Consider the following 14,901-nt stretch of genomic DNA (forward strand, 5'->3'; position numbering starts at 1 on the left):
GGGGGTACAGATGGCCCTTCTTTTCACTACATCTGTATCTTTGGGGTAAATACCCAGTAGTGCAATTGCAGGGTCATAGGGAAGCTCTATTTTTAATCTTGAGGAATCTCCAAACTGTTCTCCAAAGTGGCCGCACCAACTTGCATTCCCACCAACAGTGTAAGAGGGTTCCCCTTTCTCCACATCCCCTCCAACACATGTTGTTTCCTGTCTTGCTAATTTTGGCCATTCTAAGTGGTGTAAGGTGGTATCTAATGTGGTTTTAATTTGAATCTCCCTGATGGCTTACCCACTCATGTATTGATGGACACTTGAGCTGCTTCCATAATTTGGCTATTATAAATAATACTGCTTTAAACATAGGGGTGCATGCATCCTTTTGAATTAGTGCATTTGTATTTTGGGGGTCAATACTTAGTAGTGCAATTAATGGATCATAGGGTAGTTCTATTTTTAACTATTGAGGAATGCCTGTACTGTTTTCTACAGTGGTCACATCAGTGTGCCTGCCCACCAACAGTGCACGAGGGTTCCTTTTTCTCCACATCCTCACCAATGCTTGTTGTTTCTTGGGTTTTTTAGTCATCCTGACAGGTGTGAGGTGATATCTCATTGTAGTTTTGACTTGCATTTCCCCCATGATGAGTGATGTTGAGCATCTTTTCACATGGCTGTTGGCCATCTGGATGTCTTCTGCCCACTTTTTAATTGGATTATTTAATTTCTGGGTGTTATAAGTTCTTTATGTATTTTGGAAACTAACCCTTTATCAGGTATGTTATTTGCAAATATCTTCTCTCATTCAGTAGGTTGTCTTTTAGTTTTGTTGATTTTTTCTTTGCTGTGCAGAGGCTTTTTCTTTTGATGTAGTCCCAATGGTTCATTTTTGGTTTTGTTCACCTTGTCTGAAGAGACATCCAGAAAAATATAGCTATGGCTGAGGTCAGAGAAATTATTGTCTGTGCTCTCTTCTAAGATTTTTATGGTTTCAGGTCTCATATTTAGGTCTTTAATCCATTTTGAATTTATTTTTGTGTATGGTGTAAGAGAGTGGTCTAGTTTCTTTTGCATGTAGCTGTACTGTTTTCCCAGCACCATTGTTGAAGAGACTGTCTTTTTCCCACTGGATCTTCTTTCCTGCTGTGTTGAGGATTAACTGACCCTATAATTGTGGGTTTATTTCTGTGTTTTCTGTTCTGTTCAATTGACCTATGTGTCTACACTGTTTCAATTACTACAATTTTTATAATATACCTTGAAGCCTGGAATTGTGATAGCTCCAGTTTTGCTTTTCTTTTTCAAGATTTCTTTTGTTATTTGGAGTCTTTCATGGTTCCATATAAATTTTAGGAATTTTTTGTTCTAGTTCTGTGAAAAATGCTGTTGTTATTTTCATAGAGATTGCTTTGGTAGTGTAAGTATAGATATATTAACATTTGTTCATCTAATCCATGAGCATGGAATGTCTTCCCATTTCTTTGTGTTGTCTTCAATTTCTTTCATCAGTGTTTTATAGTATTCAGAGTACAGATCTCTGAACTGTTTGGTTAAGTTTATTCCTGGGTATCTTATTTTTGGTACAATTGTAAATGGAATTGTTTTCATTTCTCTTTCTGCTGTTTCATTATTAGTGCATAGAAATGCAATGGATTTCTGCACATTTATTTTGTATCCTATGACTTTACTGAATTCATTTATCAGTTCTAGTAGGTTTTTTCTTTCTTTCTTTTTTTTGGTATAGTCTTTAGAGTTTTCATATGTAGTATCATGTCACCTGCAAATAGTGAAAGTTTTACTTCCTCCTTACTAATTTGGATGCCTTTTATTTCTTTTTGTTGTCTAATTGCTGTGGCTAGGACTTCCAGTACTATGTTGAATAAAAGTGGTGAGAGTGGACATCCTTGCCTTGTTCCAAGCTGTAATTTTTTTCCCCACTGAGTATGATGTTTGCTCTGGGTTTTTCATATATAGCGTTTATTATATTGAGGTATGTCCCCTCTAAACCTACTTTTATCATGAATGGATGCTGTACTTTGTCAGATGCTCTTTCTGCATCTATTGAGATGATCATATGGTTTTTATACTTTCTCTTACTGATGTGATGTATCATGTGGATTGATATGCAAATATTAAACTGCCTTTGATCCTGGGAATAGATCCCACTTAATTGACGTGAATGACTTTTTTAATGTATTGTTGGATTCTGTTTGCTAGTATTTTGTTGAGGATTTTTGCATCGTTTTCATCAGAGATATTGGCCTGTAGTTCTCCCTTTTTATGGTACCTTTGGTTTTGGTATCAGGGTGATACTGTCCTCATGGAATGAATTTGGAACTTTCCTTCTTCTATATTTTGAATAGTTTGAGTAGAATAGCTATTAATTTTTCTTTAAATGTTTGGTATCATTCAAAAAGAGAGCAATTCTTTTTTTTTCTTTTTTTTTTTTTAAGATTTTATTTATTCATTTGACAGAGAGAGATCACAAGTAGGCAGAGAGGCAGGCAGGGAGAGAGGAATAAGCAGGCTCCCCGCTGAGCAGAGAGCCCGATGCGGGGCTCGATCCCAGGACCCTGAGATCATGACCTGAGCCGAAGGCAGCGGCTCAACCCGCTGAGCCACCCAGGCACCCCAAGAGAGCAATTCTTAAAATGACTCAGAGTCCTGAATACAGTCCTTGCTCTATTTCTATCTTTTGCCAGTCTTCCCTTGGTCTCCAAATAACTTCTCCTTTTAAATCCTTAAACATGTCCGTAGTCTTTGCCGCCTCAGGACCCTCTCACATGCAGTGAGAGTACCTCTCCCTGAATTCATTACCCCCTTACCTTGCTAATGTCTTATGTTATATTTTATGCTAATCATAAGCTAATATCTTATGTTATAGATACCAACCTGAGTGTTGTTTCCTATCTGGGAAGCCTTCTTGAGGCTCCAGAACGAATTACATACACCTACAGAACTCTGTCTTCTTCAGAACATTCAGTGCACTTATAGACTTAATATTTGTTTTCTCCACAGTGCTGAAAGCTTTCCATAGCTACCACTTTGTCTTTGCTCTTTCCCCATGCATCTAATGGACACACAATAAGCATAAATGCGTATTTGAAATGAATGAATTAAAAATGAATAAGGGAATGGATGACTGAATGAGTTTTTGCTCTGGTATGAACCACTGTCTGCTGTCATAGAATCCTGGTCATTGATCTGCTGAATGCTTCAGCCTGACTCAAGTGACCGAGTGTTCGGGTCAGAACCTGCTCCAGTTGTGACAGGCTTTTATACAAACTGATGCTCAACACAGCTCCGTCACTGCCTCCACACTGGTTCACAGATCGGCAACTAGGATCCCAGCCTCATTTAGTAAAAGTACTGTAATCACCTTCTGCTGAATGATGTCTCCCTCATGTATTTGCCTGGCTGGAGAGTTAGAAGATCTAGAAATCAAATGTTAGCGAGAGGACTAGTACCAGTACTACCAGTGTGAGCGATAGGAGCTAACACTGTGACAGTGTTTACTGCATTCCAAGTACTGTTCTCAGGGATTTACACATATTAACCCAATTAATCCTCAGAATAACATTATGATGGTTTTTTTTTTCCTTTAACTATATTTTATAGAGGATGTGACTGAGGAACATAAGGGTTAGGTAAAAGCTCAAGGTCCCAAATATCCTCTTAATATTTTGCCCTCTTTTAAGGCATAGACTCTCTGATAGGCTGGACTGAGGGGCTCTTGGGAGACAGCTTCACCACTAGAGAATTTCATCTGTCCTGGACACATTCCTTTCCAGTCAACCCTTACTGTTCAGAGTTTAGGGTAGAGATTTCTCTGTTGGATATATCAGGCTAGCTTGGTCTAATGACCAAATTTCTTGCACAAAATAAATTAGAATGTAGAAAAATATCTCTAAATTTTTGAAAGCATAGACTTCTGGTCCCCCTGATGATGAAGTAGCTCCATTCCTCTCAGGTCCTCCCCTCTTGTTTTACACACACACACACACACACACACACACACACACACACACACGCCAAACACAAAAAATCCATTATAGAAAAATAATTAAGCATAGGAAGATTCTAAAGGTAGAAAGAAGAAGGCAGCCTCCTAGGGACTTTGGGACCTGAGTAACAACATGGCAGTGAGCCCCTGGGTTTCCCTATATCCTGGACAGGGACCATCAAGAACTACCAAGAGACACAGACAAAAAGAACTCTTAAGAAAATCCAGTTTCTCCTAGCCGAAGAACTAGAAAAGAGTGGCCTCAAAAGAACAGAAATGTTTTTGGCCATACCCACCTTACTCCAGACAAATACCTACAGAAAATCATACCTGCCACCCACCCCCAGGTTTCAGTGGGGCCAAGCAGGTTGCTTATGTTCACCCCACCCACTCTCTGATTCCCTTGCCCGGGTAATGTCAGTTGGATCCAGCAGGGAAATGAGCCTCCGCTGTCACCTGGCAGCATGAGACTTAATGAGGGAGTATGAGGTGGGGCTAATGGTACTCAGCTCCCCCTGCCTCCAACCCTACTTGGGAAAGTACCCACTGAGCTGAGCTTTCACCCACATCCTGCAAGGACAGGGCAGGGTGAACCAGCTCTCTACCTTCCCCTTCCCTAGTGGCAGTGGAGCCCAATAAGGAGCTAAGCTTATTTGGGGGCAAGAAGGCATGTAGCCAGGGTGACATTATCACTAAGAGCCATCAGGGCAGACTGGGCAGCTGGACTTCCATCTCAACCATCTGCAGGGAGCATTTTACTAGAGTTGTGTCCATAGCACTCAACAGGAAGCTGAACACACACGCTGACATGCGGCCTGCAGCTACAGCTCAACAGCTCATCCACCCAACCTACAGAACTTCCTTAAACATGTTCAGAAAACTAACATGAGCCTACAGTTGGACAAAACCATCTGATACAAAATCATCTTATAATAAAGTGTTGACTATCTCAGGTAACTTACTGAATACTGTACTGAAAGTGAAAAGCAGAATGGTTGTGTACATACAGAACAGTTGTGTGTGCATCAGTTATTAGCTGTCCTGGTTGTGTGGCTGATGGGGAGTTGTGGCTCCACGCTGCTGCCCAGCATCATGAGTGATGGGAAGAAATCCAAATTCAAAATCTGAAGTACAGTTTCTACTAAATGCATATTGCTATCACACCATTGTAAAGTCAGAAAATCACAAGTCAAAACCATCATAAGTGGGGGCGCCTGGGTGGCTTAGTCGTTAAGCATCTGCCTTGGGCTCAGGTCATGATCCCAGGGGCCTGGGATCGAGCCCCACATCAGGCTCCTTGCTCAGCGGGAAGCCTGCTTCTCCCTCTCCCAGTCCCCCTGCTTGTGTTCTCTCTCTCATCGTCTCTGTCAAATAAATAAATAAAATCTTCAAAAAAAATAATCATAAGTGAGGGACTGTCTGTACCAAAAGCAAAGACAAGTCAAATATAAATCTGTGACTGGCAAAATGTAGCCTTCAGAAATGGAGTAATGAAGACATTTCAGATGAAAGAAAGCTATGAGAATTTACTCTTAACAGAGCTACCTTAAGTAATTGCTAAAGGAAGTTCTCTAAACAGAAACTAAATGATAAAAAAAAAAAAGACCTGGGACTTCAGTATTTATACATACAACAGATGAAAATAAAAAGCAAGATATCAAAACATGTGAGATTCAGATAATGCAGTGCCGAGAGGGAAATTTATAGCACTAAATGCTTACATTACTAAAAAGGAAAGGTCCTAGAATATGAAAAATCATTTTGAGAGACAAGAATAAGGTGGGAAGTATCACTTTCCATGATATTAAGGCTTACTACTTGCTGTAGTATCAGGACAGGGTGGTACTGGTGGAATATCAGACACACAAACCACAGAGGCTGCCTAGAGAACCCAGAGAAAGATCTACACAAGTGTGCCCAACTGATTTTTCTTAAAAAGTTACAAAGACAATCCAGTGAAAGAAGGAAGGCCCTTCAACAAAGAGCACCGAGCAATGGGACACCCATGGAGGGCAGAAGCACCTCGGCATAAACCTCACACCTTCCGTAGGATTAACACAAAATAAAACATGGACCTAGATGTAAAGGGTACAATTATAAACTATAAACCTTTAGAAAAAAGTAGGAGAAAATATTCAAGATACAGGCTAGTCAGAAAATTCTTACAACACCAGACACCTATCATGAAAATACTGTGTTAGAAAACACGTTTGGATTCTTTAAGCATGCTCATATGTATATATGTATATACCACACACACATATATTTACACACATTTTGAAACTATACACTCTTTGTTCTGGAAAAATGGTGATATCAGAATATATCAGGTAATTAGTTAATATTTTAAATGCTTTGTACAGGGTCACCTGGGTGGCTCAGTAGGTTAAGCCTCTGCCTTTGGCTCACGCCGTGATCTCAGGGTCCTGGGACTGAGTCCCGCATTGGGCTCTCTGCTCAGCGGAGAGCCTGCTTCCCCCTCTCTCTCTGCCTGCTGCTCTGCCTACTTGTGATCTCTCTCTCTCTCTGTCAAATAAAAAATAAAATCTTTAAAAAAAACAAATGCTTTGTATACAAACTGAAGATCATTGAAAATACTCCACTTTTTCCACTTTTATCAGTACTTCTTAAGTGTTCAGTTTTCTTTTATTCACCATCTGAGGGATGAGCCTATCTGTCTTGCCTAGTACCTTCCTTAGGGCCATCTGCATTTCTTTGTTTCTGAGACTGTATACGATGGGGTTAAGCAGAGGTGTCAGCACTGTGTATGTGACAGCCATCAGCATGTCCTCACGGAATGAGTCCCTGTCCTTGGGCCTCAGGTAGACAAAGCCAGAGAATCCATAGTGTATGCACACCACAGTGAGGTGAGAGGAGCAAGTGGAGAAGGCCTTATACCTCCCCTGGGCAGAGGGCATCTTCACAACTGTGGACACAATGAAGACATAGGACATCATGATGAAGACAAAGCTGCCCACCAACACAAAGGCAGAGAGCACAAAAATAGCCATTTTCTGATGGAAGGTGTAGTCACACGCAAGGCAGACCACAGGTGAGATGTCACAGAAGAAGTGCTCGATGATGTTGGAGTCACAGAAAGACAAGTTGAATACAATGATGATGATGCACAGAGAAACCAGAAACCCAAGCATCCAGGAGGCTGTGATGAACTGAAAGCAGACCTTATGGGTCATCAAGATGGGGTAGTGCAGTGGGTTGTGAATGGCAGTATAGCGGTCATAGGACATGGCAGCCATGATGAAGCAGTTATTCGCGGCTAAGCCAAAGAAGAAAAACATCTGCATGGCACACTCAGGAAGAGAAATGGTCTTGCTGTCAGACAGCAAGTCCGCTAACATGCGAGGGATGATTGCCATGGTGGCACAGGTTTCTGAAAAGGACAGGGCACAGAGGAAAAAGTACATGGGGGTGTGAAGGTTGTGACTGAGCTTGATGGCCACCATTATGGACACATTTGCAGCTAGAATGGTCATATGAGAGAAGAAGATCATTGCAAAGAGGGGACCCTGCAAGTCTGGGAAACTGGAAAACCCCCACAGAAGGAAGGAGCTCACTGTGGTGTGATTGCCCATCTTCCGGATGCAGGCAGCAACTGTCTACCAAACTCGCAGAGTTTCTTGAGGCTAAAACTCTGAGATGATTGTAAAGAGCTGCCACAGCACAGATGTCACCTAGACTTTAGTTAAGGGAACTGGGGCAAGTTTCAGGCAACCTTTCATGGGAGAGCCTGAGAAAGGGGTGTTTTGGATCCACCTAACTGAAGTCGAGTTGAAGAGTCAGCATGATGAGAATGATGCTAGTATGAGAATCTGTATAAATGACCAAATATCTTCTTGGATTCTACTCACAAAAACACTCTTATCTATCTTCCGGTCAGGATCTACATGTAAGCAGAAAAACACAAATAACATTGTTTTGTTTTCAGCCCCTGGATTTTGTGATGCTACATTTTCAAATGCTTTTTGAGATCTCCTGGTAACCTGGTACTTAGGAGTGCTTAATAAACTACAGATTAAATAAGCAATATAATCTAATCATTTAAATTCTTTAAAATGAATATGACATTTAAAAAATTTAGGGAAGTCAATGCAATTCTTTTTCATTAGTGATTCAGCACAAAGCAACTCCAAAAGTTATAACTAGGAATGACTAGACCATAAAAATGAATGCAACATATAACTTCTGCTAGGTTCCTATCCATGGCAGTATTTGGAGCTCGAGATATATGTCATTAGTTCTTGATACATATCAATAATTTTCAAGTTCTTAAGAATTTCTCATTGGAATTTTTTCCAGATGTCTAATATAATGGTCTAGTTTGAAGTCAAAATGATTTTGAAGGTACCGTCTCATTCTAGAATGTCATTTCTGGTCATAACGCTCTAGTCAACTTTTGAGTTTTTAGCAAAACATCCAGGACATTTTCTAGCAGGTATACTCATTATGTGGTTTACTTGGAAGTGCAAATCTGAATAGAATCAACTCAAATACTTCAGATCAGTTTGGCAAATCATATTTCTATTAGAGTGTCCATTCAGCATCTGATCTTGAAAGAGGTGAGGACAGAAAAGTAATAGGAAGACACTCAACAGAAATTTAATTTTAATTTCAGTCACTGTTAAAGCTGAAAGGAAAGAAAAATAGTAAATAATCAGCAGTGGAAACTGAAAGAGTGTACAAGAGAAAGAGAGAAACCCTGACTGGAAATTCTGTAGGAATCACAAAGATTAAAAATAAAAGAAGACAAGAGGAAAACAAATACATTGAGGGTTGAAGAGCCACTGTTTTCTACTTGCATTGTAGTTTGGGCAAAGAATACAAGAGGAGGCAGGCCAGATAACCAGCACCCCCTTAATACCTATAATATGCCGGGGTTCGATAGAGCTGTCTTGTGTAATCCTCACAAGTCTATGTGGAATTGTCATTCTGATTTCTAAAACGATGACAAGGTACAGAAGGGTTAAGTGGCCGTGCAAGCCATGAATTCATTCAGTATGTACAGATTAAATGCACATGATGTGCCAGACATTTTTACACATGGGAAACGTGGAACCAGACACATAGGATATCTGTAATGGGAGAGTGAATGACTGCTTGTGTCTGTGAAGTCAGAGAAGGCCCCTCTCTGAGAAGGTGGCATGCTTACATGGAGACTAGAATGCCAATACATTATCAGTAGGTGAAGATCAGGGGAGAGGACAGGATGGCAGACAGCTCACAGCCAACACGAAGCTCTTACCTGGCAAACTCATCTACCTCCTCAGTCTTCAACCTAGATCCATATGGCTTGTCTTTGAGACCGTATCATGCTCCTTTTCCTCTGAAGGTTTTCCTGTCTATCCACCTCTAAAGGAAATGTTTTCCATTCTTAGCTACCACTTACCTTGTAGGACTCTCTAATTTCTGCTACTACCAAAAACGAATCTCCAATATCCTCTTGCGCATTTCCATGGCCAGAGTCTCTGGTAAGTGTTGAATGCAAGATATGTGTTACAGAACTGACCATATTCCCCTCATATGCCAGAGTTTCCTCTTGTATTTCTAGATTGCATCTTACGTATCAGAGAGCGACCATTAGACCCATTTTGACTCCTTCCTCATCTTTTTACCAATAAATCACTTCCAAAATTCCAGATGTCTGTTTGCCCTCATCTGGGTTTTTTTGTTTGTTTTTGCTTTTATTTCCCCTGCTATTGGCCTGGACCTTTCCCACAGGGTCAATATGGTACCTGTGTAGTTGTGCATTAGTCACAAATCTGTTGCATTTTCATTTCATTCACCAGCCCATCGTTAGATGATAGATTCCTAAACACAGGATAGTGTCAAAAATAGTGAAGAGCTATACACTGCATATAGGAGGAAATCCAATATCCCCCAGCACGATGTCCAGTCCTCATCACAACTTGTCCCTAAATACTGCTCCCGGTTCAGTTCTGTCATCTCCTTCTACACACCCAGCCAGGCAGCTGCACCCTCCCTTTCCCACACATATCCTGGTCCACACGCTGCTGTGTTTTTTCACGTGGTGCTCCCCCTGCCTCTGTTTCCCCTGCAGCAGTTTATTTCCTATCAGACTTCTACTCATTTTTCAGGCCTTTGCTTAGATTAATTGGTTTCCTCCTTCTCTCTTGTTGCCTGCATTTTCTAGATTCTAGGATCCTAACTTAAAAAAGCTTCCTGCATTCTCTTCTACCTCTCATTTGAATTTCTGTAACAGCCCTGCATTTTCTTCTTCTAGTTCTATCCTTCACGTGCCACCAGCTTGTCTTTTCTAAAGATTTATTTCATTCCTTTTTTAAGATTTTATTTATTTGAGAAAGAGAGGGAGCATGAGTGGGGGTAGGCAGAGGGGGAGGAGGAAGCAAGCTCTCTGCTGAGCAGGGAGCCCCACACAGGGCTCCATCCCAGGACTGCAAGTTCAATACCTGAGCCAAAGACAGGTGCTTAATCGACTGAACCACCCAGGCACCCCTATTTGAGAGAGAGCGCGCATGCACACAGGGGTAGGGATAGAGGAAGAGGAAGAGAGAGAATCTTAAGCAGACTTCCCATTGAGCTTGGAACCCAATGTGGGGCTTGATCTCAGGACCCTGAGATCATGACCTGAGCCAAAACCAAGAGTCAGACACTCAACCGATTGAGCAAGCCAGGCACCCACTACCACCAGCTTTTCTATGTCCTATCTATAATCATGCTACATCTCTTCAGTGTAGACTTTTAGATCCCCTTTTCTTACACACCAGATAATTCCAATAACTTCTATTCTTTATTGCATGAGTCAGTTATATAACCTCCTATATCCCACAGCTATCCTAAGAAATAAGTGCTATTATTATAACCATGTTTATAGGAAGGAAACTATCGCTTAGCGAGTTACTTGGTTTGCTGAGGGTGATACAGCTCTTGGTGTGCACACACAGTATATTTACAGCAAGGCAGGAAGAGTCTGGAGACCCACTTGATGATAATAAAAGCTAGTTGATCATCAAGCCTCTCTCACTGAAAGTGCCCTAGCATGGCATCCAAGGTCTTACCTGTCCAGCCTCATTTCCTGCTGTCAATAGATGGGGAACATCCCACTATTTCCAAAAAATAATATGTCCTTCAAGGTTCTTCTACTTTGCACATATTATTTTCTATCACTTACAAGGTTCTTCCTGTCCTCCTATGCCTGCTGAAAACGTAGGTCTCATGAAAAAACGGTTCAATGTCTCTTCCCTCTGAAGCCTCCCCAGACCTCCCTATGTTGGTCATTTCTTTTAGATTTACATCCCATTTTATTGTGATGACAGGAAGGTCTGTTTTAAATTTTAAATTAAAAAATGTTTTAGCTTGACTCCTGAATTAGGGCAGAGATTTATTTTAAAATTTTATGTCCCCCAACCTGTAGCATAAGCCTCATGAATGCATAGTTTTTACTAAGATTAGTTCAAAATCTGAAGGAAAAAATGGAACAGTATGTTCTCTGGAAAGCCTCCATGATTATTACTTTCAGTGTATTCATCAATATACTACTCAATCGATTTAGTATTTATTTTGTTTGGACAGGTACTGAAGAGAGTTTGTTGCTCACTACACAGATATTAAGAATAATGTCACCTGTTGCGGGGCACCTGGGTGGCTCAGTTGGTTAAGCATTCAATTTTTGATTTCAGTTCAGGTCATGATTTCAGGGTCCTGAGATCGAGCCCTGTGCTGAGCCCCACGCTCAGTGGGGAGTCTGAGGATTCTCTCTTTCTATTCCTCTGTCCCCACCCTCCACAGCCTGCAAGCACACATTCTTTAATAATTTTTTTTTTCAAATAATAATGTCACCTAGTAGTGTGAATACATGTATAGATGCTTTCTACATTCTTGCTTACTTTAATTTACAAGAGGTGAACAAACAGAAAATTTCTCCATACTCTAACAAGTAGTTGCCGAAAGTCTAGGAGAAAGAATCTACCATTTGTAAACTCTAGACGTGATCTCTATTTACTGCAATACTGGATCACATTTGACCAACATAGGTGGTCATCTGCTAAGGGGCATGCCAGTATCGCTAGAGAAGCCTTATACAGCCCATCTCTGCTCATACTCACTCCAAGTTTTCTGCGAGCCTCTCTGAGAAATGTCCAGGATGTGAGTGCATATGTACTCTGCACAACACTTCTTATCATTTTTGGCTGAAAACATTTGGCTTTCATGATACTTTCTTTTCATGTATGTTGATGGTAAATTCTGGGTTTTTTTTTTCCATTATATTCTAGTACAGTAGTGATCAATTATGGCAATATGACATTATTTCCATTCTTCCTAATGACCCTGGTCAGCACTGGAAAGCAAGATGCCTGTCCATTTTTTTCAGTCCTTCTGTTTGTTTTTCCCAAGCCTTACCCTCTTTATTAACCTGGATTTTACCCAGAGTTTACTATCCTATTCTTTTTTTTTTAGTACTTTGAATCTTCCCCTGCAGAGTTTTTTGAATTCCATCTCTACCAGGAGTAGGGAGTTGACAACATTCTTAATTTCCAGCTTCTCCGAGGCCACAGTTTAATACCTTCTAACAGGCTATTAACAACATGGATATGTAATTATTAGAGAATATAGAAAAAATGTTCATTGTAAGGAGTATAGCAACTCTAAAATTCCTACCTTCCACGGAAGGAAGATCACTTCCCAGTCCTTAAAAATTTTAAGGTATTAAGCTGGAGGAAGAATGTATAGTCTTGCAACTCAAGTATGGTTTTCTGCAGTTTTTCCTATGTGTTCATGTATACCCTAATTCAGGGATAAGTTTTCAAGTGATTGTCCCCTTTGACATTAGAGTCTCCTATCACACAAAATGCTGTGTCTTCTCTATTCCTTAAGGATGGCACTCAGTACCACCAAGATTTTAATGAGAGTTCTTGCACCACTGGAGACCATTATCTGGAGACCACTGCTTTAGACACCAGAAGTCTTGCGCTCTGTGGATCTAATACCCAGTATGATGTTCTCAAAAAGGCTTTTAAATCTTGACCTGCCGTACAGACTTTCCAGTGATGTTTGTACTTCTTCTTTGACAATCAAAATGACAGAAACTCAACTTGTTAAAAAATATATCTTGGGATGCAGATACTCCCCCCAGGGGAAGTCACTTTACAGGAAATAAAATGTCATTATTTTATAATTCTGAAAATGCGCCAAGTCCCTCAGATCTCCTCTGCCCCAACACAGGGCAAGGGAATGGCAGGTCTTGAGAAGCTACTGCCCAGGGAAATGTTAAGAAGGTGAGTAGGAAGAAAATGAACACGCAGCATTGACACTGTGATTTCTTTCCCCGAGGCCACTCAGCTGGGGGGGACCTTGCTGCAAAAGAAAATCCCTAGTCACTGCACTGACATTCCAGGAGATTCACAGGGGCTTCTTGTGCCTCTCTCATTGGCATGGCCTCCACCAACTGTACTATTTTCCACCTAATGTACTGTCAAGTCCTCTCCAATGTTTACTGTCGTAACCCTCAGTAATTGTGGCAAGCCAGTCAGTACACTGTCTCCCAATTAAATGCTGCACTTTGCTTATTCTGAAGTCTATTCTTTCTGAAAATCCCTTTTCCTGAGTTTACCTATTCAAACTCTCACCATTCTTCAAGGTTCAGAACAAACGCCACCTAACCAAGAAGACCTTTGTTTGTCTAAGGTTAAAAACCAAAGAGGAAAATTAAGGTCATTCATGAAGGAATCCTATTAGGGGAGGCACTTACTTTGGACATCCTCCAATGCATTCCAGAAATTCAATGCTAACAGATGTGACCTAACAGTCTAGCAAGCTGTAGATAACAGTAAAACGGGACCCTTAAAGCTGGACAGACACTTCTGTGCCTTTCCTAGATCTCTCTCGCCAAGCCAGTGAACGGCTTCTCTGAGAGCTAACTGCTGACGCTCCCAGCCATGCTCTTTTGAAAACTGCTCTCCACTGAGGGAACATAACCGACTGGAATTGTCAGGGAGTGTGTGTCCTTACTCCCTGGGGTGACCCGTAGCCAACAATGAAAGGAAACAGTGATTTAGGAACAATAGCGACAAACACACGCTATTGGGGCAGGGTAGGACACCTCTGAAATGTCATTCCAGGCTCCAGTGCTGCCTGTGGGATCAGAACGAAGCCACCCTTCAGCAGAGCCCATAGCTTTATCTGGCTTCTCCTGCTTCTCTCTCATCCTTGTAAGTTTTCCCTGGAGATCACGCCTCACTAAACCACTTGCAGAAGAATTGCTGTCTAAGGCTCTGCTTTTGGAGAACTTGTCTTAAGACAGTCCCAATGCATATGCAGGAATGAGAGCTGTATGTACTTTGCCATGCACGCTCGAAATTAAACATAAATCACATATAAACCTCAGGTTCTGATTGCTGCCGCAGATTCCTCCTTCCTGGGGGACTAGTTATAACCCCAACCCATCACTTCCAGTCACGGAGATGGACGGTCTTATCTATGGGTCCTTTTGCACTTGCTCCTCACACTGCTGGGGTTCCATTTCCTACTCGCTCGTTCTGACTAATAGAGATTGGCCTAAATCAAGTCAACCATATTCTCTGTGATTTTGCTCCTTCAGTTAAGCTCTCCTGTTCTGATAGCAGTATGCCCGCCTTTGTCCCCTCATTTATGCTGGCTCCATCATTGTGGCCATGGTGTGTGTCATAGTGGTCTCCTACATCTGTCTCCTTGTCACCATCCTCAGGATGTGCTCCACTGAGGGATGCTGCAAGGCCTTCTCCTCCTGCATGTCCCACCTCACAGGGGTCACTCTATTTTTCTTTCTTAAAGGTTTTATTTATTTATTTGATAGAGAGAGAGAGAGAGAGAGATTGAGTGAGAGCACGCAAGAGAGTACCAACTGGGGAAGGGGCAGAGGGAGAGGC

At 41.3% G+C, this 14,901-nt stretch overlaps 1 protein-coding gene across 1 annotated transcript; it reads right to left on the reverse strand.

Moving 5' to 3' along the window:
- Positions 1-6,627: 6,627 nt before the first annotated feature.
- Positions 6,628-7,593, reverse strand: LOC111159385 (olfactory receptor 10T2-like). The gene has a single exon (XM_022521803.1). The coding sequence runs from the start codon at positions 7,591-7,593 to the stop codon at positions 6,628-6,630; it is 966 nt and encodes a 321-aa protein (XP_022377511.1).
- Positions 7,594-14,901: the final 7,308 nt, after the last annotated feature.

This window comes from Enhydra lutris, unplaced genomic scaffold, assembly GCF_002288905.1.
Source record: "Enhydra lutris kenyoni isolate GAN:26980312 unplaced genomic scaffold, ASM228890v2 scaffoldscaffold68, whole genome shotgun sequence".
Taxonomy (NCBI): Eukaryota; Metazoa; Chordata; class Mammalia; order Carnivora; family Mustelidae; genus Enhydra; species Enhydra lutris.

What these genes read in the sequence shown, in the direction of transcription:
- LOC111159385 (XM_022521803.1), bottom strand. Translation starts at nt 7,593, where the DNA reads ATGGGCAATCACACCACAGTGAGCTCCTTCCTTCTGTGGGGGTTTTCC.